A 26219-nucleotide genomic window follows, 5' to 3' on the forward strand; every position below is an offset into this window, starting at 1 on the left:
TCTTTGTCGCCATCTCTGTTTGAAAACCTGGAATTGCAGCTGTGTGTGGAATTATCTAGCTTGCGTGAGTTGAGTCAGCACGGCTCCAGCGCGGATGAATCTAATGTTCTGAAGAGTGTGTGGCAGTCAGTCACAGCACCACTGTGGATATTTACTGTACTTTGCAATCTCAGATTCTAGCCTACGTCTTGGAATATGACCCAAATAAGAATTTTCACCGGATATTGTCATTTGAACAAGTAACAAGTCTGCCACGTTTGTTCTGACCAACTGAGGAAAAAAGCATTACAATAAATCTCGCTACCAATGGTGATTAAATCTAAAGATCGGTTAGCTCATGTCACATCAAACCATTCAAATTATTATTGTTATACTTTATTCTCAAATTGTTAATGTTAACAACATCAGCATTACATGAATATGTGAATATAGTGTGTATTTGCGTGTCGATTTCAATTTCTGTACAGTCTAAAATTGTCATACCATTCGAATTTCATATTAAGAAATTCTTTTAACCTAAAAAGCAAACTATGCTCCCTTCGAACTGGTTGTCTTTAAAACACAAATCTTTGTAATCCCAGGCTATCTGTAATCAGAAGCACATTTAAAACGGAAATATAATTTAATTCACATGTGTTTCATAATGTTAACAACATCAGCATTACATGACTATGTGAATATAGTGTGTATTTGCGTGTCGATTTCAATTTCTGTACAGTCTAAACTGTAATTGTCATACCATTCGAATTTCATATTAAGAAATTCTTTTAACCTAAAAAGCAAACTATGCTCCCTTCGAACTGGTTGTCTTTAAAACACAAATCTTTGTAATCCCAGGCTATCTGTAATCAGAAGCACATTTAAAACGGAAATATAATTTAATTCACATGTGTTTCATAATTTAATTCACATGTGTTTCTTGTCCTTTCTGGATTACAATCAGCCATCAAAATGATACATTTAATTATTCTGGCTGCTGTGAGAAAAGGCTGTAAACGATCTGCCACCTGCAGGATCCTCACATGCGATAACCTAGTAGCCGGGACAACTTCTCTGTGTTTACAGACGTGATGTAATGACGCAGCGCCATGCTCGAATTACCCGCTAAAACCTACCCCTACCACTCAAATTAGAAAACATTATTATAAGCTTACCAATTGTGAATCGGGCAAAAGTAAGGCGATAGTTTTGAACACTGGCTGGTTATGTACTTGCTCAAATATTGATTTCGGATCACTTTTAACCAAAAAAAAGTTACAGACTGCAGGTTTAAACTTGCTTACACTACCATCTTAAATAATATATCTGACGAAAAAGTATTTTGTATTACATTAAAATAAAGACTAATTTAATTAGCCTATTCTACTTATGTTTGTATGTGACTGGTTGTCTTTAAAACACAAATCTTTGTAATCCCAGGCTATCTGTAATCAGAAGCACATTTAAAACGGAAATATAATTTAATTCACATGTGTTTCATAATTTAATTCACATGTGTTTCTTGTCCTTTCTGGATTACAATCAGCCATCAAAATGATACATTTAATTATTCTGGCTGCTGTGAGAAAAGGCTGTAAACGATCTGCCACCTGCAGGATCCTGACATGCGATAACCTAGTAGCCGGGACAACTTCTCTGACATGCGATAACCTAGTAGCCGGGACAACTTCTCTATGTTTACAGACGTGATGTAATGACGCAGCGCCATGCTCAAATTACCCGCTAAAACCTACCCCTACCACTCAAATTAGAAAACATTATTATAAGCTTACCAATTGTGAATCGGGCAAAAGTAAGGCGATAGTTTTGAACACTGGCTGGTTATGTACTTGCTCAAATATTGATTTCGGATCACTTTTAACCAAAAAAAAGTTACAGACTGCAGGTTTAAACTTGCTTACACTACCATCTTAAATAATATATCTGACGAAAAAGTATTTTGTATTACATTAAAATAAAGACTAATTTAATTAGCCTATTCTACTTATGTTTGTATGTGAGGTCAAAATTAACCACAACTTTGCTTTAAAATGCGTCGCAAGATCTCCTAACTAAAGATCACATGATCACAAACGGAAATCACTTCCGTGAAGTGACCATCACATGTACCCTTCGGTAACGGACTTCTGGAAGGGCCCTTCACAAATGAATTCAGTTGTTCACTTTCGTTTGGAGGATCATTTTTAACCAAAAAAAAGTTACGGACTGCAGGTTTAAACTTGCTTACACTACCATCTTAAATAATATATCTGACGAAAAAATATTTTGTATTACATTAAAATAAAGACTAATTTAATTAGCCTATTCTACTTATGTTTGTATGTGAAGTCAAAATCAACCACAACTTTGCTTTAAAATGCGTTGCAAGATTTCCTAACTAAAGATCACATGATCACAAACGGAAATCACTTCCGTGAAGTGACCATCACATGTACCCTTCGGTAACGGACTTCTGGAAGGGCCCTTCACAAATGAATTCAGTTGTTCACTTTCGTTTGGAATGTCCTTACAAATGGCGTCCCCTTCCCGAAGTGCCCTTCAAGGGCGCAAAAAAGCCATTTGGAATTCGCCCTAGCCTGCGTCCCAATGTGCACGCTATCCATGCTTAATTCGATGTGATATTAGTCATTTTCAATTCTATTTAGGGCAGATAGGGTGGATAGTATGCACATTGGGAGCAGGGATATTTAAGACCGTAAATCAATATGGTGGCTAGTTATGATGTTCCTAACGGACTTCTGGAAGGGCCCTTCACAAATGAATTCAGTTGTTCACTTTCGTTTGGTATGTCCTTACAAATGGCGTCCCCTTCCCGAAGTGCCCTTCAAGGGCGCAAATAAGCCATTTGGAATTCGCCCTAGCCTGCGTCCCAATGTGCACGCTATCCATGCTTAATTCGATGTGATATTAGTCATTTTCAATTCTATTTAGGGCAGATAGGGTGGATAGTATGCACATTGGGAGCAGGGATATTTAAGACCGTAAATCAATATGGTGGCTAGTTATGATGTTCCTAAGTTAGCTATGTTTTGTGAAAGACTAAGCGCCATTCATGTTGATTGTCACTCTCTCTGTGTGACACACAGACACACTCCCCATACAGTTATGCATAAAAATACCACAGAAAGAAAGTGAGTCACACGAAGAGTGCCAGTTTTCATATCTAAAAATCAGGATGATTACAAATGTGATAATGATTTTATGCAACAGTTCAATAAACAAGAAGTTAATATTAAGATACTTACGTTTTAGACACCATATTGCCTTTAGTGCTCTATTTCTGCAACAAAAAATAATTCCAAACACAGTCAAAGCGCTGTTTTGCGTCTCTGAGCAACATGAGGGCGTTTCGCTCTTGAATGAATCAACCATTTAAATGATTCAGTTCAGTCCATAGACTGTAAAAATAGATGGACGACGCACCTTCGATCTCTTCCATTAAAGAAAAGTGAAGCCGCCATTGTCCTAACAGGGCGCGGCCATATTGTGCTGATTTGGGACCGAAGTCTGCGCAGTAGCGAGCGAAGTGGAGTCGCGTCCCACCCACACTCCCGCAGAGTCGATCGCAAGCACACGCCCCTGATCCAGTTTTTAATTAGCCTGACTGCTCCAATTTTTGTCTGCTGAGAGGATTGTGTTAAAATAAGGTAAATACAACTCCAATATCCTCTTAAAGATCCCGAAAAAGTCAGTTGGCGCCTCAGTTCACTCAGAGAAGCTGTCAGTCTCAGCTGTCAAATAATGAAGTCACACTCCCGTTTTTATAGCATCACTTAACTAACTAAAACCAAAATTATTTAAAAAACGAACACTTGAACTTACATAAGCGTGATAAAATCTACATCAAATGACAAAAGCCATCTTTGGAAAAAAATTATTTGAAGTGAAATTTAATTATTTAGTTTGTCTCATGTCCTATTAGATTACATGGAGAGAGCGGGGTTTATGACCTATACTGGGGCCAGTCATCTGGGGGTGATCGAAACGCGATGGCTTCACTTTTTAAGACTCCCGCGGCCCGCTTAGTTCAGTCGCAATGACTCACTTATTAACAGTGACTTGCTGCCACCTACTGGCGGTTTTAATTTCACATTTAAAGTATCTTTTCAGTTTTTTAAATTTCAGTTTAAAATAGCAAAATATTATTTATTCATTTGTAACTGCAGGTTAAATGCAATGCATTCATGTCCCTCTGAGCTGAATTAAAAAGTGTGTAAATAGGCCTACATCTAAATGCCTTTTCGGATGCAGCTTTTGTGTTCCTCTGCATTGCAAAGATGAATTTTGATACTGATATCATTTGTTTCGTAACAACCCAGATGTCGTATTATTCTAATTGACTGATTAAATATAAGAATTTGACTCAAAAGACGATGTAAACTTTTGTAAAAAAAAATAAAAAAAAATAAAAAGGCTTTATAAAGGTAAAAATGCCCATAAAATGTAAAAATCAATTTAAACTTCTTGGAACAGATTAATTTCTATCACTGCTGTGAACTGACCAGCACACAGAATATGAAGGATATCAAAAATAAGTTTCACACACACACACACACACACACTTTAGAAATTGTGAATGGACTCTTGTTCTTGTTCCAAGTTACCTTCCTGTCCACTGATTTTTTGCCTCTCACAAAAGCCACAAAGCCTTCCAAGAAGACAGTAAAGGCTTATGTTATGCTAGAGCTTTAGTTAAGGTGAACATTGAAAGTTAAGTTGCACAACATAAATGCAATGTTTGTGTATTTTTTGTTATTTTTATTACTATTATTTTGACTTTTTACCTTTTTTGAAGTAATGTGAAATTGATTTTTATATTTCTTGATTTATTCCTTAATTTTATGTTGTAATGTTTACCTTTTTTAAAGTAATGTGAAATAGATTTTTTTTTAAATTTATTTATTTAATTTTTTATTTATATTTTTGTATTTGCATTTTGAATGTAATTTGGCAATTCAATGCATTAAATGGGTTTAATTTTAACGATAACTAATGTATGCAATTTCAGCAGTAAAAATATTTATTTTTCTAAAAAGGAAACAAATTAGTTGTTTATTTTAAGAGACCTATCTTATTTTCTCTTGTATGTCTAGTATTGTTCTTTAATATAGAAAAATAACTTCTTATCCGATTACTCGATCAATCGATGGAATAATCGGCAGAATACTCAACTACTAAAATAATCGATAGCTACAGACCTAATCAACTCATTGTCAGAGTAAATATTTGCACTACTTAATGTAGTAATTAGTGAAATAACACCTAGGCCTATTTTCCATTTCCTTAAAATTTTACACTACAACATCAGAAGGTCATAAACATTTTACTCTTCTGTTTTTATTAAAATATTCCTAGGTATACATAATGTGCATACTTTGTGTATTTTGTATTTTGTACTTTGGTTATACACTTACACACATTATCAAGAAGTTTCTAAAAAATAAATGCTAAGTACAAAGACAAATGTAACCCCCCCGGACCACAAAACCAGTTATAAGTCGCACAAGTATATTTGTAGCAATAGCCAAAAATACATTGTATGGGTCAAACTTATAAATTTTTCTTTTATGCCAAAAATCATTAGAATATTAAGTAAGTAAAGATCATGTTCCATAAAGATATTTTGTAAAATTCCTACTGTAAATATATCAAAACTTAATTTTTGATTAATAATATCCATTTGTAAGAACTTTATTTGGACAACTTTAAAGGCAATTTTCTCAGTATTTGTATTTTTTGCACCCAAAGAGTCCAGATTTTCAAATAGTTGTATCTCGACCAAATATTATCCTATCCTAACATCAATGGAAAGCTTGTTTATTCAGCTTTCAGGTGATGTATAAATCTCAATTTAAAAAAAAATGACCCTTATGACTGGTTTTGTGGTCCTGCGTCACAAATAATCCTGACTGCACATATGAATACTTTTGAATACTAAAGCAATCATGTTGCACAACGATGGCACATGATCAGGAAATACTGTGGACCAGATTGATGGACTCACATCAGCCAAATGAGCACTACTCGGTGTGTGAAAGCATGTGCACTAATCAGCTATGTGATTTTATTTTTGTGACATAACACATTATCCTTTTATTGGTCACATTCAGTTGCAGTGTACTTAGCAGACCATCTCCATGATCAACATCTGCTCTCCCTTACACTCAGACATGCTGCTTAGCTCTTTACCTCTCTCTCAGTTCTCTGGATTCTTTCGTTCTTTTTGCTCATCCAGTCATTCCAGCCCTCACTAATGTTACAGGAGCAGAAATCGTGGAAGTTCTATCCAGTGGCTGTCACTTTTCAGATCTTTCTTTACTGTGGAAAAACACATATATCCACTCAAACTCTCTTCCACTGCCCGTTCTTTTGTACCTTTAGCTCAGAGAACTTCAGTCTGGGTGTAGCATAACCCCTTCTACCTCAGCAGTGGTTTCTATCACTCAAATACATTGATGCATTATCTTCTGTTTTAATACTGAATTCCTTCATCGCAGGAGGAAGAGGAACAAGCCTCAGAGGTACTCTAGCATATCTTAGCTCATTTCAGCATGTTGTGGTCGGTGGAGATCGGGGCACCGGTGCATGTCATCAGTTGTGTTCCAGATCTTTCAGATTGAGTAGATCAGTGGTTTTCAACCAGGGGCCTCAGTATACTTACAATGGGCCCACAATATGGCTTAAAATAATTTAAAATTCCACAAAACTAGGTTTAAAATAAGCTAATTTTCTGTAGGTATTAAAGTCTTAATTTGCCCTTCCACAAAATTAAGTTCTTAAAAAGTCTTAAATCAGAGCATTAAATGTTCCATGCATTGCAAAAAATTAATGTCTTCCTTGTTTTTTTTTCCCAATACAAATGTTTAAACCTCTTTAAATCAAGATCAATTTAGTTGAGACAATATACAAATGCGAAATGAAGTCTTTAAAAGGCTGAACTGAAATTTAAGTGAGTTTATACTTAAAACTTAATATATCTTTTTATGAGGTAATGTGTTTTCCCTTTGTAGTAAGTAGATTTTTCTTAGCCTATTGGCAGATATTTGTTCTTGTTTTAATCATAAACTCTAAACATAATTTTGATCTGTTTCACAGAAATCAAGACTTCTTTATCTAATGTAATTTTGCTTCTCAAGTAATTGCATCTTTATTTAAGAATCTTTAAACATTTGCACTGGAAAACAACACAAAAAAATACTGAGGAAGAACAACACTATTTTGCAGTGTGGTAAGAAGTTACAGTAAAAGTTATTTCCATATTCTGGTGGTTGGGAGCACAGGTATTCAAGCCTTAAGCATTTTGTTTATAATGGAATCATGGAAAAGTAATCTGTTTGAAGTTGTATTTTCGACCTTTGAAGTGTTGAATTTTTCGATCAATTTTGTATGCGATCAGGTAGCTGGCCAGTACTCAATAATAATTAAATAAACTCAGCTTATTGTTTAAAACTACATAATGTTCACATAAATTGATACTGGTCTGCGCTTACATTCTCCCCACGCTGTAGTGCGTCGTGCAGCTTTGCCACACTGATTTTGATAGGTGGATAATGTCTCAGGTTACGCATGTAACCATGGTTCCCTAAGAAGGGAATGAGACACTGCGTCCTCTAGGGGTTGCTATGGGGGAATGCCTTCAGTGTGACCAGTGTCTGAAGCATACATCTACAAATGACAATGACATTGGCCGGCGACAGCCTATGATGTCATTACCCTGCGCGATCACAGGAAAAAACGCTCAGACGGGAGCGGCAGGCTCAAAGACAACCCTCTGAGGTGAGGGGAGCACTGCCTGGCTTGACCCGAATAGAGGCAGCTTATTAGGGAAGCAGCAAGTGGCCCAACTACCTGATGTCACTGCCACGGAGCTTATAGAGCGGAGGGTTCAACCCCTAGCGAGGAAAGAGAGGAACCCAGCTCGACCGAAGCGGTCAATAGCCCAGGGCAGAGGACCTAACTCTCGAGTCGAGAGGAGGACTCACCCAGTCTGCCCAGGAACGGCGAGCTCAAAGGGACCCTCCCGCAGTGAGGGGAGCACAGCCATGTCCGGGGGCACATAGATCGCAAATGGGACATCAGAAATGGGATCACACATTTCTAAGGGAACAACAGGGTCCCTAACACTTAGTTTGTTGCAAATGGGGTTCTTCGAGAGCAGCGCTCTCGGCTCTCAAGCTGAGATGGGCCCTTACAGCACATACTGGGAGCGACTCATAGCTAACCCTCTCAGAGAGCACTTCTCAGCTTGACCAGAAGTGGGCACTTGATTAGAAGGGGTAACCCAGCAGGGCCCAATAAGAGACAGTCCACTGGTGCAGCTGGACACGGTCTCATGCTCGATAGAGAGCGTTGGTCCCGTAAAACCAGACCTGATAGAATCTGAAGAAATAGCGGGACTCAATAACCATTCATGTGTATAGAGCTTACTGCTCCTCAGAGCAGAAGCACAAAAGAGGGGTTTCCACAGAAACACAAATCCCTCTTAACTCAGGGTACGCAGTGTACTCCAGTCCACTCCGCAGAGGGGTGATTACTGGTTCAACCATAAGAGCAGTTTGACAGTGAGGACCCACGGGCCCGACCGTCTATGGAGCGTTAAGCTTCTCAACACCTCAGCGAGAGGAGCTCTAGCTCAGAGAATGTGCATGAAGGTTAAGGAACGACTCAAATCTCGGGAGACCCTTCAGGGTGAGAAATGAGTAGCGCACCCTGGTCAGAGGATAGGGAGCATATCACGAAGCATGTACTCAGAAGAGTACTAGCCCACGAGAAGGACCCGCAGGTCCTGAGGTTGCAGCATTATACTGGGGACCTGATGCTGGGAGGCTTCCTCAGAAGCCCAGGCTGCATTACCAAGCCGAAGATGAGGGCTATCACCAGCCTGGATCCAGAACCGATGAGTGAAACCATCACTGTAATCGGTCAACAGCAGGAGGTCCTGACTTAGCAGGTGGGTCAAACCTAGAAGTCAGAAAACAGAACAGGTCTGCATAGCGCTGTAGAGAAAGGCTAGCATCGAATACACAAGAACTAGCAGTATAGTAGATGAAAATGGATCGTACTCACCAACCATGTCTCCCGCGCATGACTAGGATAGTGGATATAGGCTGGAGGCGAAGTCCAAAACCTGGACCTTCGTGGAATGAAGGATTTAAAGGCAGCCGAGCACGTCTTGTCCTCCATAAACTTCACGACCACTGTTTTGACGGAAGTGCCGAAAAGCTCAGAAGGGGAAACCGGCGCATCAAGAAGAAAGCCCTTCTCTTTCGAACCGATATCCACCAGGCTCACCCACAGATGTCTCTCCGTAACCACCATGGCCACCATGGATCTGCCAATGGCAGTGGCGGCCTGCTTAGTGGCACGGAGAGCAAGATCCGTGGTGTGACGCAACTCAGGCACCTCATCGGGATAGACCCTGACCCTTAACCAGGTCTTTCAGCAGATCAGCCTGATAAGCCTGAAGCACCGCCATGGTATGCAACGAGGCTGCAGCCTGACCTGCTGCCGCGTATGCCCTGCCATTCAAACGTGAGTGAAACCATCACTGTAATCGGTCAACAGCAGGAGGTCCTGACTTAGCAGGTGGGTCAAACCTAGAAGTCAGAAAACAGAACAGGTCTGCATAGCGCTGTAGAGAAAGGCTAGCATCGAATACACAAGAACTAGCAGTATAGTAGATGAAAATGGATCGTACTCACCAACCATGTCTCCCGCGCATGACTAGGATAGTGGATATAGGCTGGAGGCGAAGTCCAAAACCTGGACCTTCGTGGAATGAAGGATTTAAAGGCAGCCGAGCACGTCTTGTCCTCCATAAACTTCACGACCACTGTTTTGACGGAAGTGCCGAAAAGCTCAGAAGGGGAAACCGGCGCATCAAGAAGAAAGCCCTTCTCTTTCGAACCGATATCCACCAGGCTCACCCACAGATGTCTCTCCGTAACCACCATGGCCACCATGGATCTGCCAATGGCAGTGGCGGCCTGCTTAGTGGCACGGAGAGCAAGATCCGTGGTGTGACGCAACTCAGGCACCTCATCGGGATAGACCCTGACCCTTAACCAGGTCTTTCAGCAGATCAGCCTGATAAGCCTGAAGCACCGCCATGGTATGCAACGAGGCTGCAGCCTGACCTGCTGCCGCGTATGCCCTGCCATTCAAACGAGATGTATCCTGAAGGGAGTTGGACGGCAGGGAGGGAACCTTAAGAGAAGATGTCTTCCCGCATAGAGAGATAGCAGGCCAGCGTCTCTTCAACAGGGAGCATCTTTTCATAACCATTCTCACGCATCCCCTCGATGTTGGCATAACTAGTATGCTGGAATCTGTGGATGCAGGACGAGAATGGATTTTTCCAAGCCATGAAGATCGGGAAGGAATGGAAGGCTCACCTGAGCTGGAGGGCTATGGCTAGAAAGAAAACGCTCATCGAGGCAGCCTTCATGTCAAATTTTTTTTTGAACAAATGAAAAACGAAAAATGTGCTGTTTTTTCATTTGTCAGATTTTAATATTAAATTAAAAAACGATTGGACGGAAAATACCCTGATTATATACTGTACACTGGATAAAATTTTTTGTGTTGAAACAATTTTCATTCAGAAATTAAATTAGCTTAAATTCTTAAAATTAATCATTTATTATAATATGTAATATAATAACCTATAATATTGTCTTTGAGTCAGGGAGGTTGAGAACCACTGGACTAGATACTTGCATCTGAATAAGTTTTGCCTTTATATTTGTGTCACTAAATTGCTTGATTAAAAAAATAGTCAAGCAATTTAAACGTATTGTATTATAGTGTTTAAAGCTGCTGAAAATGATTCGCTTTTTCAATATTACAAACAAAATGTCCTTGTTATCTGACAGGAGTCACTGATGTAGGCATCCTCAAAATCACACTGTGTGATTTTCTTTAGGTCATTCTTTCAGATTTCTTTAAAGTATTAACTTTGGCTGAGATCTTTCTCCTAAATTGCTTAGAGAAAAATACAGAAAAGAAAACCCACAAGTGAACTGACTTCCTTTAAATGGACACGTTAGCCGATCAGAAAACTTGTGGCGCTCTACCTCTCAGTCATTTTGCGTGTACAAGTATTTAGGGGGTGGGTTGTGGAAACAGAATAGGCCTATGTAGTGATCTAATTCACTTAACACTGGCAGAAAGCAGCAGGATGACTAAAGTCACTTACAGCAGCTTTAACTTGCTCAAACAAATACCACAAAAATAAGATACTTTAGAAATATTTTTATTGAACACTTGCCCTGGTAATTGCTGGGTCCTGTGTGTTCAATAAAGACATAAAAAGTATTTATTCTAGGTGTTTTGTTTAATCAGAGTTGGTTTATTATTAGATCCTAACAAGCATTTGAACCTTGTTTTGTCATTTATTTGTTAATATGTTGTATATATATATATATGATTAAAGGTGCACTTAGTATTTTTTTGTTTGCTTTGCTGGCTGTTATGACAGTGTTATTGGTTCTTGGCAACATCATGCAAATATTTTCGGTGACCAGTGTCATTATTAAAATGTGCTATCATCTTGTCTGGATGGCCAAAAACTGTTGGGGTGTAGGGCTTCAGTTTTATTACTTTTATGCTCTTCCTGACTTTTTTTAAAAATGGAATTTACGCACGACTGTTTTGTTTGAAGGCCCAGGATGCAGAAAATGCCTTGTTCAAAGTGCATCAAAGAATTTGTTGAACAAATGTAATCATGATGTTGTCGCATTAAGAACATCTTTCAGATGATGATCAAGACCATCAGCATGCAATACACATTGGTTTGAAAATGTTGAATTGAGATAAGCAGGACATGGACTCTGCTCTTTCAGGATGGCATGGTTGACATCCAGAAGCAAAGGCAATGCACTGAATGGTGTTTTGATGTGGAGTAAAAAGGAAATGCTGTGATGTGTTTATAGCATTGGGTCTGAGTGTATGTTCAATGAATGAGAGAGAGTCTGATGTTAGGGAAGAATGGCGTATTCCCAGTTTAATAATGCAAGCTCAATCACCAGCATCCAAAAAAGAATTTATTTGATAATGGAATTATTATTATTTTTTTTTTACAACTCTCTGGAATGCCTTGCTTTTACGTTTATTACAACATATTTAAATCATTTTTTTCGAACAGAAAATTATTTATTTTCTGGATAATCTAGATGCTTTGCGAATCAGAAAATAAAAAAGTTGTCTTGCAACTGGTAGCATTAGACTGATTCAATACTGCTGATGCTGTTTGAAGATAACTAAATTAATAAAATGATGTTTAATCCATGCACTTTTCAAGTTGTTTAACAACTCCGTTATGTAGTTATAGCAGTTTTTTTGCAGACCCGTATTATCTACCTGATAGCCAGACTATTCCAAAACAATGAATACAACTCTTGAATTATGGAATTATGGCTAAACACGTTATACAGGAAGCATTTATATTGCACATCTAGGGACAATATGCAATTAACTGTGTGATTGCTGTCATTCACAGGAAGACTAGTGCTCTGAAGCTGAGGATTTTGGACCTGGATTTTCCCACACAGGTAATACAAGTGTTTTTTCCTGTCTTCTCTGTCACTTGGTGGCGTTGTAGGATACCATTTGGTAGAGTATAAAACACAAGCGTCCAGGACTGAAGATATCAGTTGGCCTGGTGAATCAAGGACAACTGATTGCTCAAAAGAAAAATCTTGCAGCAATGGCTCGCTTATGTACCGTCAATTTAATTTATCCTTTAAGATAGAAGAGTTGATTGAGTACTATGAAAAGCTACTGTAACTTTAATATCTTGAATCTTTATTGATACTAAGCATATTAATTCATGAAATTCAGTGTTCAGAAATCTGGCCCTCACAGTCACTGTGAATAACATAAGATCTATCGATATGAGTTATATCTTCCAGTATGAAAAGAGGCAGAGAGACATTAGAGTATAGCACCGGCAGGTTGCAGTCAAATGGACATTTTCTTCCAAATATGTTTTTTTTATTTTTATGTTTTAAATATTGTTATATTTATAGAATATTAACAATATTATGTGTATATATTTACATTACTGTAAATATATATTTACAGCAATGCCCTGACAATGAATTCCTAGCAGGCAAACGGGCTGAACCATAAATAAATGCAGGTTGTGAAGTCATAAATATTAATTATGTATCAATAATTTAACATGTACTTTTACTGTTTTGATGAATTGTCTTTGTGATGTATTGATGAAATGGACAACACGCAATATCATGACGACTAGAAAAGTTCAAAAATCTTGTAACCAGCAATTTGAAAAGTACAATGAGATGTTCATTTTGTATAATGTCTCATTACACTGTGATTTGAGGAGAGAAGAATTCTTGTTGACCAAATGTAAATGCTCACATGAACTTGTGAAATATTTCATTTGATGCATATTTCTGCCGCAGTCCGTCGCAGGGTCTTATAGGTTAGTGAATAAACGCATGGATCAGCATTTGAATGTCAAGCATGATTTGTTGGTCCGGCATTAATCTTTTTGCACTGAAGGTTCTGGGTTCTGACCCGCTATAAAATAACTTTTTGTAATAAACCAAAGGTTTATGTCAGTGAATGTCAAGGGTGGCGACACATTTGTCAGGATTTAGTTTTGTGATTTCATAAGGACAGATAGATGCATCTAAAAGCTGCGAGAGAAATTGCGGACACTAATAACACGTGGAACGTCCACTCAGCAAAACAATAAAAATGACACACACTAAGGAAATGAATATCTTCTCTACAATTGAAGATGATTTTTACGTATTAGATTTTTACACCCTGCCACAAGCTATTTCATAAAGTGCTGAGGACAAAATTGGCCGTGGTGGTGAGTCACACTATAAATGATTTAAACTCGTTTCTATTGTAAGCATATTATTATAAACACGTTTTCCATTTTTTTCTGTTATTTTGTGCTTTACATTTCAGCTTGAAGTGACACCCCACTTGCCCTGGAGCCATCAAAAATCATCCACAAAAACCTTCACCAAAAATGTGACACCAGTGCACTGGAGAATATGCACTCAGGACCCCGACTTCAAGCCCCCATGAAAACGGTGCCTTTTTGAGGTTGCAAAATGCCTTTTTATGCTAGAGTTGCTTCATCTTAAGTGGCAAGTTTCAAGTGAATTTAAAGGGATGTGTTTTTCTTACTGTACATATAGAAACTAGCTTATTGTACTACTTTTAAAACGAATATTTTGTGACTTTGTTCTATAGAATCCCAAATAGTTGTGCCAAACCACTCAAATGTGCCAAACTAATACTTATAAAACAAATACTTCTCTGTGTGTCTTATATTGTACAGTACAGTACACTACCAGTCATATTTTGGACATACTTTGCCACAGTGCTAAATGCTAAAAATAGACTGAACTCATAGGAAATTAATAGTTATAAACTTTCAGATGGTTGGAGGAAAATCCCATATGTTGTGTTGTGAAAGACTGTGTTCGATCAAATTCGTCAAGCTAAGCTAGCCATAAGCTATCTGTTGTAGATGCTAACATGAGCAGGTACTTGATATCCCCTTCTTATCGAAAACTATGAACAAAACAAGGTTTACAGTGTATGAACACTGACCACAGTTTGTTTTTGCTAATACCATGAAACTTGACAGAATTCAATTTAAAGAGCCAATATTATCCATCATATTTGTAACAATTATTTCGCATATTGTTGAGCCTACACAGCTCATGGTCATTTTAATAATATGAAATGTCTGATTGTCGTACAGAATGATTGGTAATTGCCTAAACAGGTTTAGCTAATTGCATATGAAATGAGGAACGCTTTTTGTTGACTTTTAATACAACAAATTAGTGCTGTTAAACGATTAATCGCAATTAATCGCATCCAAAATAAAACATTTGTTTAATATATAAACATATTTTCCTTAAATATATACATGCATGTGTGTGTATTTATATAAACATAATAAATATACACAGTACACACACACACACACATATATTATGTAAACAAAAACGTTTATTTCGGATTAATCGCGATTAATCGTTTGACTCGCAATAATAAAAATACAAACACTATGCAAAGTTTAAAATTTGCACCCTCAGACAAAAAACAAACAAACAAACATCGAAAATACATTAAGCTACGACATAATAGTTTTGATTTGCTTGATATTTCTGTCATTATCCTGAAATATGGAAAATAGTAATAATAAAGCCTGAGTCGATGTGTCCAAAACTCGTACTGTACTGTACTTCACTGGTCTTGTACATGCATAAATGCTTCAATTAGACTACACAATATGGTTCTAGGATGTAGAATTGTAGTTACAACCACAGTGAAGTTGAAGTTAAAATTAGACAGAAACACTCACAGTCACAATTCCCTTCTTCAGTCTATTGTGTCTGATTTCAGTCTGAATATGTGACGTCAGTACCTGCTGGAAGCCATTCTCAGCTGTCGGTAATGTACTTTGTACGCAGACAGAAGTGAATGGTTGGAAATACCCTGATTTACCAATAAAGAGTGAGTTTTACAGGCGCTGTCTGCTTCATTATGTTCTATTCTTGACACATTGTGAGTATTTAAAGAGCAGAAATGTTCTACCAGGGTGGTGCCAATTCAACAAACAGGATGTGACCTTAAAAAGAGTCCCTCGAGATAGTGAATGGAAGACAAGGAGTGGGCCTCACATGTGACTTCACAATAGCAGCAAATTTCAGACATTATCACTAAAATATTCACCACAGCCTGTGAGTCACTGGTGGATATTTGCAGTGGTCAGTTCAAGGCTAAAAAGGCTGTTTTGCTTTCAGTAATATTTAACTGGCTGGTTTCGGGCCACATCCCACAGTGGCCAGAAAACTGCTACAAAATTGACTGTGGGAAACATGAGTTCTGTTCAACCTCTCTGGAATGCCGTATAAATCATCCTGGAATACTCGAGGTAAGAATACAGCAGAAGGATTTGTAATTCAGATGATGCTTTTGGTACATATACGATAAATTCTTTAATAAGTGAGACAAATGTTGGGCCATACGTGTAAATGGTGACTCAACATTTTAATTTTAACAGTATTTTGTTCATATGTTGTCATGAATTAGCTTATATTGTTTCTGTGTTAGCAGTAGATTCAGGTCATATTTCACCTAAACTCAAAAGAGAAAAAGAATAGATATTTTGCAACAACAAAAAAAAATTCTTATTAGTGACATTATTTTCATGACAATTACACACATTCTTAACAGATTTGTTTCCACACATTGTGTGATCATTAAAAAAATACGTTTGATTATACTTACAAAATTGTTTTATTAATGTCCATGTTTAGGTTATACGCTTGCTGAACGGAAAGTGTATATTTAGGCCCTATAACTGGTTGCCATTTCTAATTTTAGTTTATTAAATCATATTTATTTATTTATTGCCTGAAGTCCAGCCGCGTGACAAATATATTTTTAGGTACAAATATTTCGCATAGTTTCTCAGTTAACATGAGCTCATAGAAAAATGACATTCACAAAATAGTAATAATTTTGTAAGTTTTAGCTGGAGCATCAGTCAACGTGCTTTTCAGAGGTATTTCACACCAACTACACTCTTAAAAATAAAGGTGCTTCACGATGCCATTGGAGAACCTTTTTGTCTAAATGGTTCCATAAAGAACCTTTAACATCTGAAGAACCTTTCTGTTTCACAAAAGGTTCTTTGGGGCGAAAGAAGGTTCTTCAGATTATAAAAAGGTAAGAAAGAGATGGTTCTTTAAAGAGCCTTTGACTGAATGGTTCTTTGTGGAACCAAAAATGGTTCTTCTATGGCATCGCTTGAAGAACCTTTTGAAGCACCTTTATTTTTAAGAGTGTACCATTTGTACATCAGGCAGCATTTCATACTGGCTTTAATTTTTCATTGTGTCCAGACTGGATAGTTTTGTAATGTGAATCATATTTAACGCATAATGTATACCATACATATATCTTAAAGTTTCATGGCATCACTTTAGCAATTTTTTCCCTTTCAATACATAAATGTAATTCCATAAGACATACGTAATTCAATCAAATTAATTTGGTTATTTAAATAGCATGATAAACATACTCATCTGGACCATATTTCACAACACTTTAACGTAGGCTGTTTAATGTGTGACTGCACCGTTCTCATGTGTGTAGCTGATGTTGTAAACAAGGTTAAAAGTTTCTACAATTTTATATAATGTGGCAATTGCAAATATGTTCTCTACTGTGTCCTTGCTGTGCAGAACAATGGCCTGACTGTTTCTCTGGCAATATGCATGGCCACATCCTCCAGCTGTGTGTAATCCAAGGTGAGTGTGTCATCTGCTAAGTAAAGACTTGTGTGTTTATCCAACTACACGACTTTGCTTCCAAGAAAAATTGCTGTAGGATTAAAGTGGAATGTAAAAACAACTGTTTATTGTAAGCAGTGATACGACTGTACATTATGCCTTAAATGTTCGTATTGTCTGACTTCAAAAGGCTCAAACCAGTTTGTTAGGAACTGTTTTTCTTCGCGGAAGCTTTGCGTAAGAGCTAATAAAATATTTCAACTCAAGTCAATATTTCGTGTCTAATTTACTTGAGACAAATAGCCGTGTAATAAGCTCTAAATGTACTCATAATGTACATCACCCCTTCAGGCTGATACAAGACCCCTCCACTTCGCGTCGGGGTCCTGATCACCCTGTCGGGGTTTATTCTGAGATAACAACCGGCTTGATCACCCTGTCGAGGTTTATTCTGAGATAACAACAGGCTGGATGTACATTATCCGTTACATATCACTTGGCTTACCTGAAGACTGGAGCAATGGTTGCTGACAATTCAGTTTTTTTTTAAATCACAGGAATAAATTACATTTTAAAATATATTAAAATATAAAAAAGGTTCTTTTTATCACTTGGCTTACCTGAAGACTGGAGCAATGGTTGCTGACAATTCAGTTTTTTTTAAATCACAGGAATAAATTACATTTTAAAATATATTAAAATATAAAAAAGGTTCTTTTTCAATTGTAATGTTTCTCAAAACACGTTTTTGTATTTTTTGATCAAATAAACGCAGCCTTATTGGTGAACATAAGAGGCTTATTTCAATTTAAACAGTACAGAACACATTTAGAACATTTCAAAAATAACATATGATGAAATCAGAAATGGAAAAGGTGTTTATTAAAGAGGATGGATGCAATGCATCTTCTTCTTCTTCTTTAATAAAGTAATACACCTTAACACAAAGAATGTGTGTCATGTCAGAAAACATCACAGACTCCATTGTCTACAGTTTATTCAGTTATGTCTCTCCTCTTCACAGCTGTAGCCTCTTTTATCCATCTAGAACCTAAGAACGCTACTGTGTTACGAGGTAGTGAGGTCCACTTTAACTGCAGCACCGATGAATCCTGGGATGTCATGACGTGGCTGTTGGGTGGAAGGACAATCCTCACTATTTCGGTGGAACATGGTCCTCTGGGCAGAGATGAGAGTGTGTCCACAGTCAATCACTCAGTCATGTCATCTCTGTCAGTGTGGGAGTTAGTTCTGTTGAACGCTTCCTTCAGCCCCACTGTACAGGAAGTCACATGTGAACTGCTGCCAACGAAACTCGGCAGATCATCATCAGCTCTGTTTGTACAAGGTAAGCGAGCTTTTGTAAAGCACACCTTAAATATTTGCAAATCAATTATTAGTGTCATTCTCAGGAAACTATCAAATGTAAATCTTTTTATGATTTATATTTTATATGAATTATTATTTAATCTGAAGGTAAGTGGGATGAAACTCAGGTTTGCTTTTTTATTGTATTAACTGAGACTGGGCAGTTAATTTTGAGCTCCTTTGAAACAGGCCCAGATGGTATTAGATAACTTTTTTTGCTTCAATAAAAACATATTTACATAACATAACAACATAATAGTGCTGTACCTGCCATAGACACTGTGGGGTCAAACATATGAGAATGTACCACCATCAATATTCAGATTAGTAATCAACAAATATGTTTTTTTTTCTTTTTGTTTCTATTATCTCAAATCATGAATATATCACAAATCCAAAAGCACTGTATTTTAATAGTAAATTCAGGTAATGTCACTCATTTCCCTCCCATGCTATTCAGTCTTTTTAATGTGTTTTCAATTTGATTTTTGCTTTGAAATTTAAATAGCATTTAACAAGAACTGCAAACACTTATCAGTGCAGCTTGTGAATTTGGTACCACACAGCTTTTTCTCACAATTTTAAGAATTTTTTTTTTTTGTATTTTCAGTACAGTTTTATTTGTACATCGCACAGTAAGCAAAGTTACATTTATGACAAAAAAGTTCAATTTCTTATTATATCATTAATAAAGGATACTGACACCATTCCCCAAGAATGACTCGTGTGTCAACATGAATAAAATGTTTTTCTCTAAGAATGAGCAAAAACCAGTCTCCACCAACCATTCAACGACTATTTTGCTTCATAATAATGAAATCAAGATAATCTTGCTCACACATTGGTAATATAAAGGCCAGAGCCTTCTGCATGCAGAAGAGCTGTCAGTTTTTATACGAGATGGCTGATTTAGGGGTAAGCATCGACTAAGGTGTTTTTCATGCAAGGGAATTTATTTGCTGCTGGCCGGAGTAAAGACTGCTGCTCTGGCAGTTTTGACGGAGCATATGACATTGTCGATGAGAGCAAGGGCTCCTGGGATGGGAATCGATTGGCAGCCATTAAAAATGCCTACTGCAAAGCCACTCTACCAGGCAGTAAACAGAGACAGAAAGCACAGCTCGACTCTAATCTTGGATTCAGTGGCCATCAGCATCCATCTGGTCCACTCATTTCTCACTCTAACTTGTCACTCTTATGGGAACCAAAAATGACATTCATATCGCTTTTTACTGCTATTGGAACAGACTTCTACTCTCAGTTCTTAAGTTCTTTAATAAAATAAGCCAATATTTTAAAGTGTTCACACAATTTGTTCACACAAAAATATTATATTATATTACGTTATATTATATTATATTATATTACGTTATATTATTTTTGTAGCAAGGTTCATTGAAACGGTAAGGAGTAGGCAGGAAATAAACAGACTTTTAATTATAAAAAAACAAAAATGGAAGCAGCAGCTGCCTCACGCCCATCTCACACACACAAAACATAAATTGTCCCAGGACTGGTCCAATCTTACCCTCCACTGTCATCACGCCTCCTTGCATCCTTTCGCGGCTCCTCCGTGGAACTCAAGACCGGTGTGGTGCTCATTATCACTCGTGCCACTGGTATCCCTCTGTTTCCACGGCTCTTGGCCCCACCCTGCTTGCCACACACCCCTACTGCCTGGGGAGAGGGCCAACATGGAGATCCTGGCACCTTGGGGGTAAGGACAGAACAGGTGGATCACTTGGTGGATGGCTTCCCTCCTCCACCTGGACAGCAACCCTTATAGTCTTTCCTGTTGGCTGCGTTAATCAGGTCATCCGGAACTGGGAACACTTCCCATAACATCAAATGTACTTGTTACATCATAAAAAGAATGGCATCTATGCTAATATTAGCCACCAGATCCAGACTGTATCCAGATCAGATGGTCACTGCAGTCACCCGGATCCAGTCCGTATGCAGTCCAGATAGTGGATCAGCACCTAGAGATGACCTTGACAGCCCTGAATGTCAGCGGCGACCAGGACAACTAGATGAGCCTCCAGAGACAGATCCTCAGCGAAGACCTCGTCACCTAGACAGCCATCAGGACAATACCACGGGAACCAGATGAGTCCTCTGCACAATTTGACTTTGTTGCAGCCTGGAATTAAACTGCTGGTTTCGTCTGGCCAGAGGAGAATGATGGCGTTTTGGTTCCTTCAACACACTATTTTCCTGTTTAATACTGTAAAGCTGCTTTGACACAATCTGTATTGTAAAAAGTGCTATATAAATAATCGTAACAAAACAAAACAATGGTTCCTCTATCTTTGGCCAGCCAACAGCGAGCCCCCCCCCCATTCTTTTGTTGTCGCTGGTTCTCCATGATGGTGGATGGCAACAGGCCCTGGCTTCTTGTGAATGACGGCAACATCTCTGACCCCTTGCAAACAGCAGCTACCTTTCCACAATCCAGCAGACCGCAGTGAGCCCATTAGTCCCTTCTGGGCAAGTCGTTCCTGCACCACCGCAATGAGCAGAAATAGGTAGTAGTCACCACCAGTCCATCCTCCTGGGCACTGTGTTTCACCTCAGCAGCGAGAGCTCTTTGGCAGCATGTTCTTCCTCAGAGGGTCAGTTGTACCCTAATGGTTAGAAAGTCAGACTTGTAACCCAACGATTGCAGGTTTGAGTGTCAGAACCGGCAGTAAATGTAGGTGGGAGGAGTGAATGAACAGCACTCTTTTCCGGCTTCAGTACCCACAACTGAGGTTCCCTTGAGCAAGGTGAGCAAATGGGGGTTCACTCTGCTCCAGGTGTGTGTTCAATACTCACTGCTGTGTGTGTGAACTTGGTTGGGTTACCAAACTTGGCTACACATCACGTTGCTTTTACTCCTTCCTACTGGGTTTCAGCAACAATGTAGCAGCGATTCTTGATACAAGAAGAAGGAGGTGGGTACTGGCTCAAATTAAACAGACTTTTAATTATAAAATAAACCAAAAGGGAAGCAACGACCATGGCACAGCCAACTGCTGCACACACAAAACATCAAATATCCCGGGCCTGACTCTCTATCTCCCTTCGCTGTCGTCACTCCTCCTTACATCCTTCCGGAGCTCCTCTGTGGAACTTGAGACCAGTGTTGCATGTAGGTGTCACTCATGCGATCTCACATTAAATATTCGCATTCTCTTGCAAAAGCATTGCATTTTAACAAGATACTTGTTAGCAAAACATGTGTGCTCTCTTGCAAAACTATTTCATGTTCCCAAGATACTTTTGCACTCACTCATAAAACATTTGCGTTCTCTCGTAAAACTATTGCATTCCACTCTCACAAAACTATTGCCTTTCCACAAGATTCTTTGTGCTCGTCTGCATGCGTTCTCTTGCAAAACTATTTCATTTCTCAGAGATACTTTGCTCTCACTTGTAAAATATTTGCGCTCTTTCAAAACACTATTGCATTTCTGCAAGATACTTTGTGCTTGCTCACAAAACATTTGTGTTCTCAAACTGCCCTGTGCAAAAATTCAGCATATGCTGGTTAGGTATGTTTTGGTTTTAGGTATGCTGGTCCTTAGCTGAGCTGGTTTAAGCTGGTCATGTGCTGGTCCTAAGCAAATAGTTCCTGCTCAGGACCATCTTAGGACCAGCACATGACCAGCTTATGACCAGCTAAGAACTAGCTTAAACCAGCTCATGACCAGCTTAAACCAGCTAAGGACTAGCTTAAACCAGCTCAAACCAGCAGCCATGCTTCAAAACATACCTAACCAGCATATGCTGGATTTTTCAACAGGGTGTTTCATTTCCCAAGATGCTTTGTGAGGAAATGCATGAGCCATGACTTTTTAGGGGCTACATACTTATGAACATGCAAACATTCAGTATAGGAAAAACTAAGATCCTGCAGAATTCCGGGATTCACTTTACATATGCCTGTCTATAATAATCTGGCATACCTTACCTCACTAAATGTCCCATCTTTCTCAGTATTCCATAGAGAAAACATGTCAACCTAAAGATACATCACAAAATCAATCAGTTTTTAAGACCCAACCTGATTTACTTCTCATTAATTCAGCTATTCTGTGACTGCAACTAAACCACAGCTCAGCTAAAAACCAAAGAATGACCTGACACTCTCTATATATTATGGAGTAATCCTATTCGTCACCAAGATCACAAATTTGACTTGGTATATCTCCCTATTAACAGTCGTGCATGTTTAATAGAGCTGTTCCCTGTGGATGTGCACGGGGCAAGTCTTTGATTAACAGAGCTTTGGAATTAATTGGGCATCTTGGCGTTTTCAGTTAGCAGTCAGCGTCTCTCGCAGTGATTTGTGGCACACTGGGTCAGACGTACAGTTGGAGGGCGCCCACAAATCTTCAGGGAACCACAAATCCTCCTCTCTCCTCTCATTACAAAAGACTTCTATTAATTTGCATGTGCAGGACTAAACGCGATAGCTGTTTCTCTTCAAGACAAACAGACCGGCCCATGTATGAGTGGGCATGTGTGTAGAGATTCACAATCGTTATTGTTTTTGCCTTCTATTACTGTATTGGATTTTGTATTGATGGAGACATTAAGAAAAAAAAAAAATGAAAAAAAAGTACCACAATGTTTTGAACATTGTACTTTGCTGTTGTTGTTTTTTTGAGGTAGACCATGACTTCCATGTAAATTCGCTTAGTTACATGCATTCTGTCACTGTTTAAACTGCCCTGTCAATCATCTTGTCATAGTTAACATAATCCACATTTCGTTTAATCCTTGTGCGGCCTTGTGGACATTTTTGTCCTTTTCAGTGTTTTTTTTGTTTTTTTTATCATTTTGCCTGTGTTAACGCCAACTGCAGAAATTTTGGCCCAGGTGTGTATTTTTATTGGAATTTTAATATTTCACCCTCATTTCCTTAAATAAACCTATAGGTAAAAAAATAGTTCCTCTCAGGACCTAAAGGACAAAAATGTGCTCATTGAAACCCATCTTTGGCAGACACTTTTCAACATACTACGACTTGGGACATACTAATTCTATTTTCGAATACTATTTAGGATGGATAGTATGTGAATTGGGATGCAGCATATAATTCACATCATGTGATTTCATATAAAACCACCACCTGATAAATAGCTCTAGTTGGCCTTTGTCAACATTTTGTCTTTGTATACATCATACTCTAAAAACCAACCTATACGTGCAGTATCAACACACTCACATGGCAGTTCGTAACTATATTAAAGGGGTCATAGGATGCTACATGCACTTTTACAAGTTGTTTGAACTGAAATGTGTGTTGGCAGTGTGTGTACACAACCACCCTATAATGATAAAAATCCACCCAGTGTTTTTTTTTTTTATCTGGTTAAATGTTTTCCCCTTTCTCAAATCGAGCCGATCTCAGATGCCTGTCTGTGTGATGTCACACAGACAGGCCCCTCCCACGATAGTTTGATTGACAGTAGCGTTTCAGCACAGACTGGACTGGTGTCTTACCTTAGCTCCGCCCTGAGTGACTGTCATCAGTCCGCCATTGTTTCACCGCCGGAGCAGATGTAGATAAGAATGACTCCTAAGCGATTGAGGTGTTCTGTTGTTGAATGTAATAATGTCGTCATAGAAGTCGTCATTTACTCCCGATATCTGAGCCGCTGAACTCGCAGTGGATTACATTGTTTCTGAAGGGAATGCGCACCCGATCTACATAAATGCGAATCATTCATGATCCAGACTCATCTACAGAAAAATTAGTATAATGTTTTGTAATGAATCTTTGCAAATCGCCTTTCCTAATAATGTGCTAATTAGCAAGTTTCACGATGAATGCGGCTAAAGTAAACCGTCTCTCTGAGAGCAGCTCGGAAGAGAGGGGCGGGGTCAGCAGAGCTCATTAACATTTAAAGGAAAATGCTACAAAAACGGCTTGATCTGAAAATAGCTGTTTTTGACAGGGTAAAAAAGGTGTTTTTACACTACATTGAGACATTTTAACTAAACTATGTTACAGACTTTTCATTAAGACCCTAAAGAATCATATCAACTTGTGGAAAATGGGCATCCTATGCCCCCTTTGAATAGTAATTGTGAATAGTATTACGGATGGATAGAATGTGAACTGGGACGTAGCCTGTCTCTGATCCATATTTACTTTCTGTATGGCTTTCCTCAATTAATTAGCTTGGCAAGAGAATCAGACTTAGGATGTAAATCAGGAAAGGCTAAACGTGTGTCAGCCTTTTGGACACAGGATTGCTCACAAAGCTTTTCATTAGGGGCATGGGCAGCCATACTTCTTCCAGATTAAATGCTGTCTCATACATAGTAATTTCCCCTGCCTGGCCCTCCTGCTGGAAAAAAATCACCCAGCTAACAAGGGAAGAGCTGCTCTGCTTTCAAATTACACTGTCAGGACCAGACACTGGCTTAGCAGACGATATTTATGTAACTCTTATTGTTATCACCAGAAAATACAGTATTTAATACTCAATCTGTATTCTAAAAGTATATCTTACTTTGACTCATAACTCACATACTGTTTGTGCTGATCAGCCTGGTATCATTGTTGATATGTATTTACACGTAAGGTACAAAAACATACCTTTATGAATGTTTGGGTAGATACTGAAACACAATATTGGGAACATCTAAAACAAAAGCAGTATTAGGTATTTACTGCTAGAATCTTGAAAATATTTACAAATCCTGTATATTATTTTGTAGAATCAATTTGTTATATCATTTAGTATTTTGTAGATATATTTTAGATCCCTTAACCCTAGCCCCAAACCTAAACATAAGCACAATATCAACAATATAAAAAAGAAAACAGACAGAAAAATTAATATACATATGTTATATATAGTAAACACACACACACACGCACACACACACACACACAAGTTTGTTTTTGTTAAAAGTGGGGACTCTCCATAGGCGTAATGGTTTTTATACTGTACAGACCGTATATTCTATTGCCCTACACCAACCCTACCCCTAAACCTACCCCTTACAGGAAACTTTCTGCTATTTCAGATTTTCAATACACTCCATTCTGTGTGATTTATAAGCGTTTTGAAAAGTGGGGACATGGGGTAATGTCCTGAAAAGTCACCTTCTCCTTGTAATACCTGTCATACCTTTGTCATTATACAAATTTATGTCCTCATTTGTCACAAAAACACACGCACACACACACACACACCTTAAAAAGAAAAACACACACAATTTAATCACAATAATTTAACCCAAAAATGGCTAAAAGCAAAAGTAGTCCAAAATGATGGAGCTGTATTTGATATTTGACATGAAATCTTTGTTGCAACTTATTCAGCAAATTGTACATTTTTAGAAAGATTTCACAGTTACGGTAGCTACTGAGGTTGTAGATATAGATCAATGATTAAATAACTATAGACTTTTCTGTTCTAAATGCTTGTTTCTCACACAATATAAATATAAAATGTATCAAATGTATGATCATTTTATAGTGTTTATATTTTTGTAGTATATATATATATATATATATATATATATATATATATATATATATAT

At 38.0% G+C, this 26219-nt stretch overlaps 2 protein-coding genes across 5 annotated transcripts in view; both read left to right on the forward strand.

The window, feature by feature from the left end:
• Window positions 1-14873, forward strand: part of sh3bgr (SH3 domain binding glutamate-rich protein) — a 28915-nt gene extending 14042 nt beyond the window's left edge. For all 3 annotated transcript variants that reach the window (XM_016247541.1, XM_016247542.1, XM_016247543.1), the window contains 2 exons: window positions 12500-12551; window positions 13951-14873. In XM_016247541.1, the coding sequence (XP_016103027.1) occupies window positions 12500-12508 (9 nt within the window). In that variant the 3' untranslated portion in view covers window positions 12509-12551; window positions 13951-14873. The remainder of the gene's footprint in view (window positions 1-12499; window positions 12552-13950) is intronic.
• A 900-nt stretch (window positions 14874-15773) lies between these two features.
• The window catches only part of igsf5b (immunoglobulin superfamily, member 5b), a 19063-nt gene continuing 8617 nt past the window's right edge, over window positions 15774-26219 (forward strand). The window contains exons 1-3 of one of the 2 annotated variants that reach the window (XM_016247540.1): window positions 15774-15940; window positions 17256-17321; window positions 18352-18651. In XM_016247540.1, coding sequence (XP_016103026.1) covers window positions 15910-15940; window positions 17256-17321; window positions 18352-18651 — 397 coding nt within the window. In that variant the 5' untranslated portion in view covers window positions 15774-15909. Of the gene's footprint in view, window positions 15941-17255; window positions 17322-18327; window positions 18652-26219 lie in introns of both variants that reach the window. The other variant, XM_016247539.1, reaches the window with a different exon arrangement.

Source organism: Sinocyclocheilus grahami, unplaced genomic scaffold (assembly GCF_001515645.1).
Source record: "Sinocyclocheilus grahami isolate Dianchi unplaced genomic scaffold, SAMN03320097.WGS_v1.1 scaffold841.1, whole genome shotgun sequence".
NCBI classification, from domain to species: domain Eukaryota; kingdom Metazoa; phylum Chordata; class Actinopteri; order Cypriniformes; family Cyprinidae; genus Sinocyclocheilus; species Sinocyclocheilus grahami.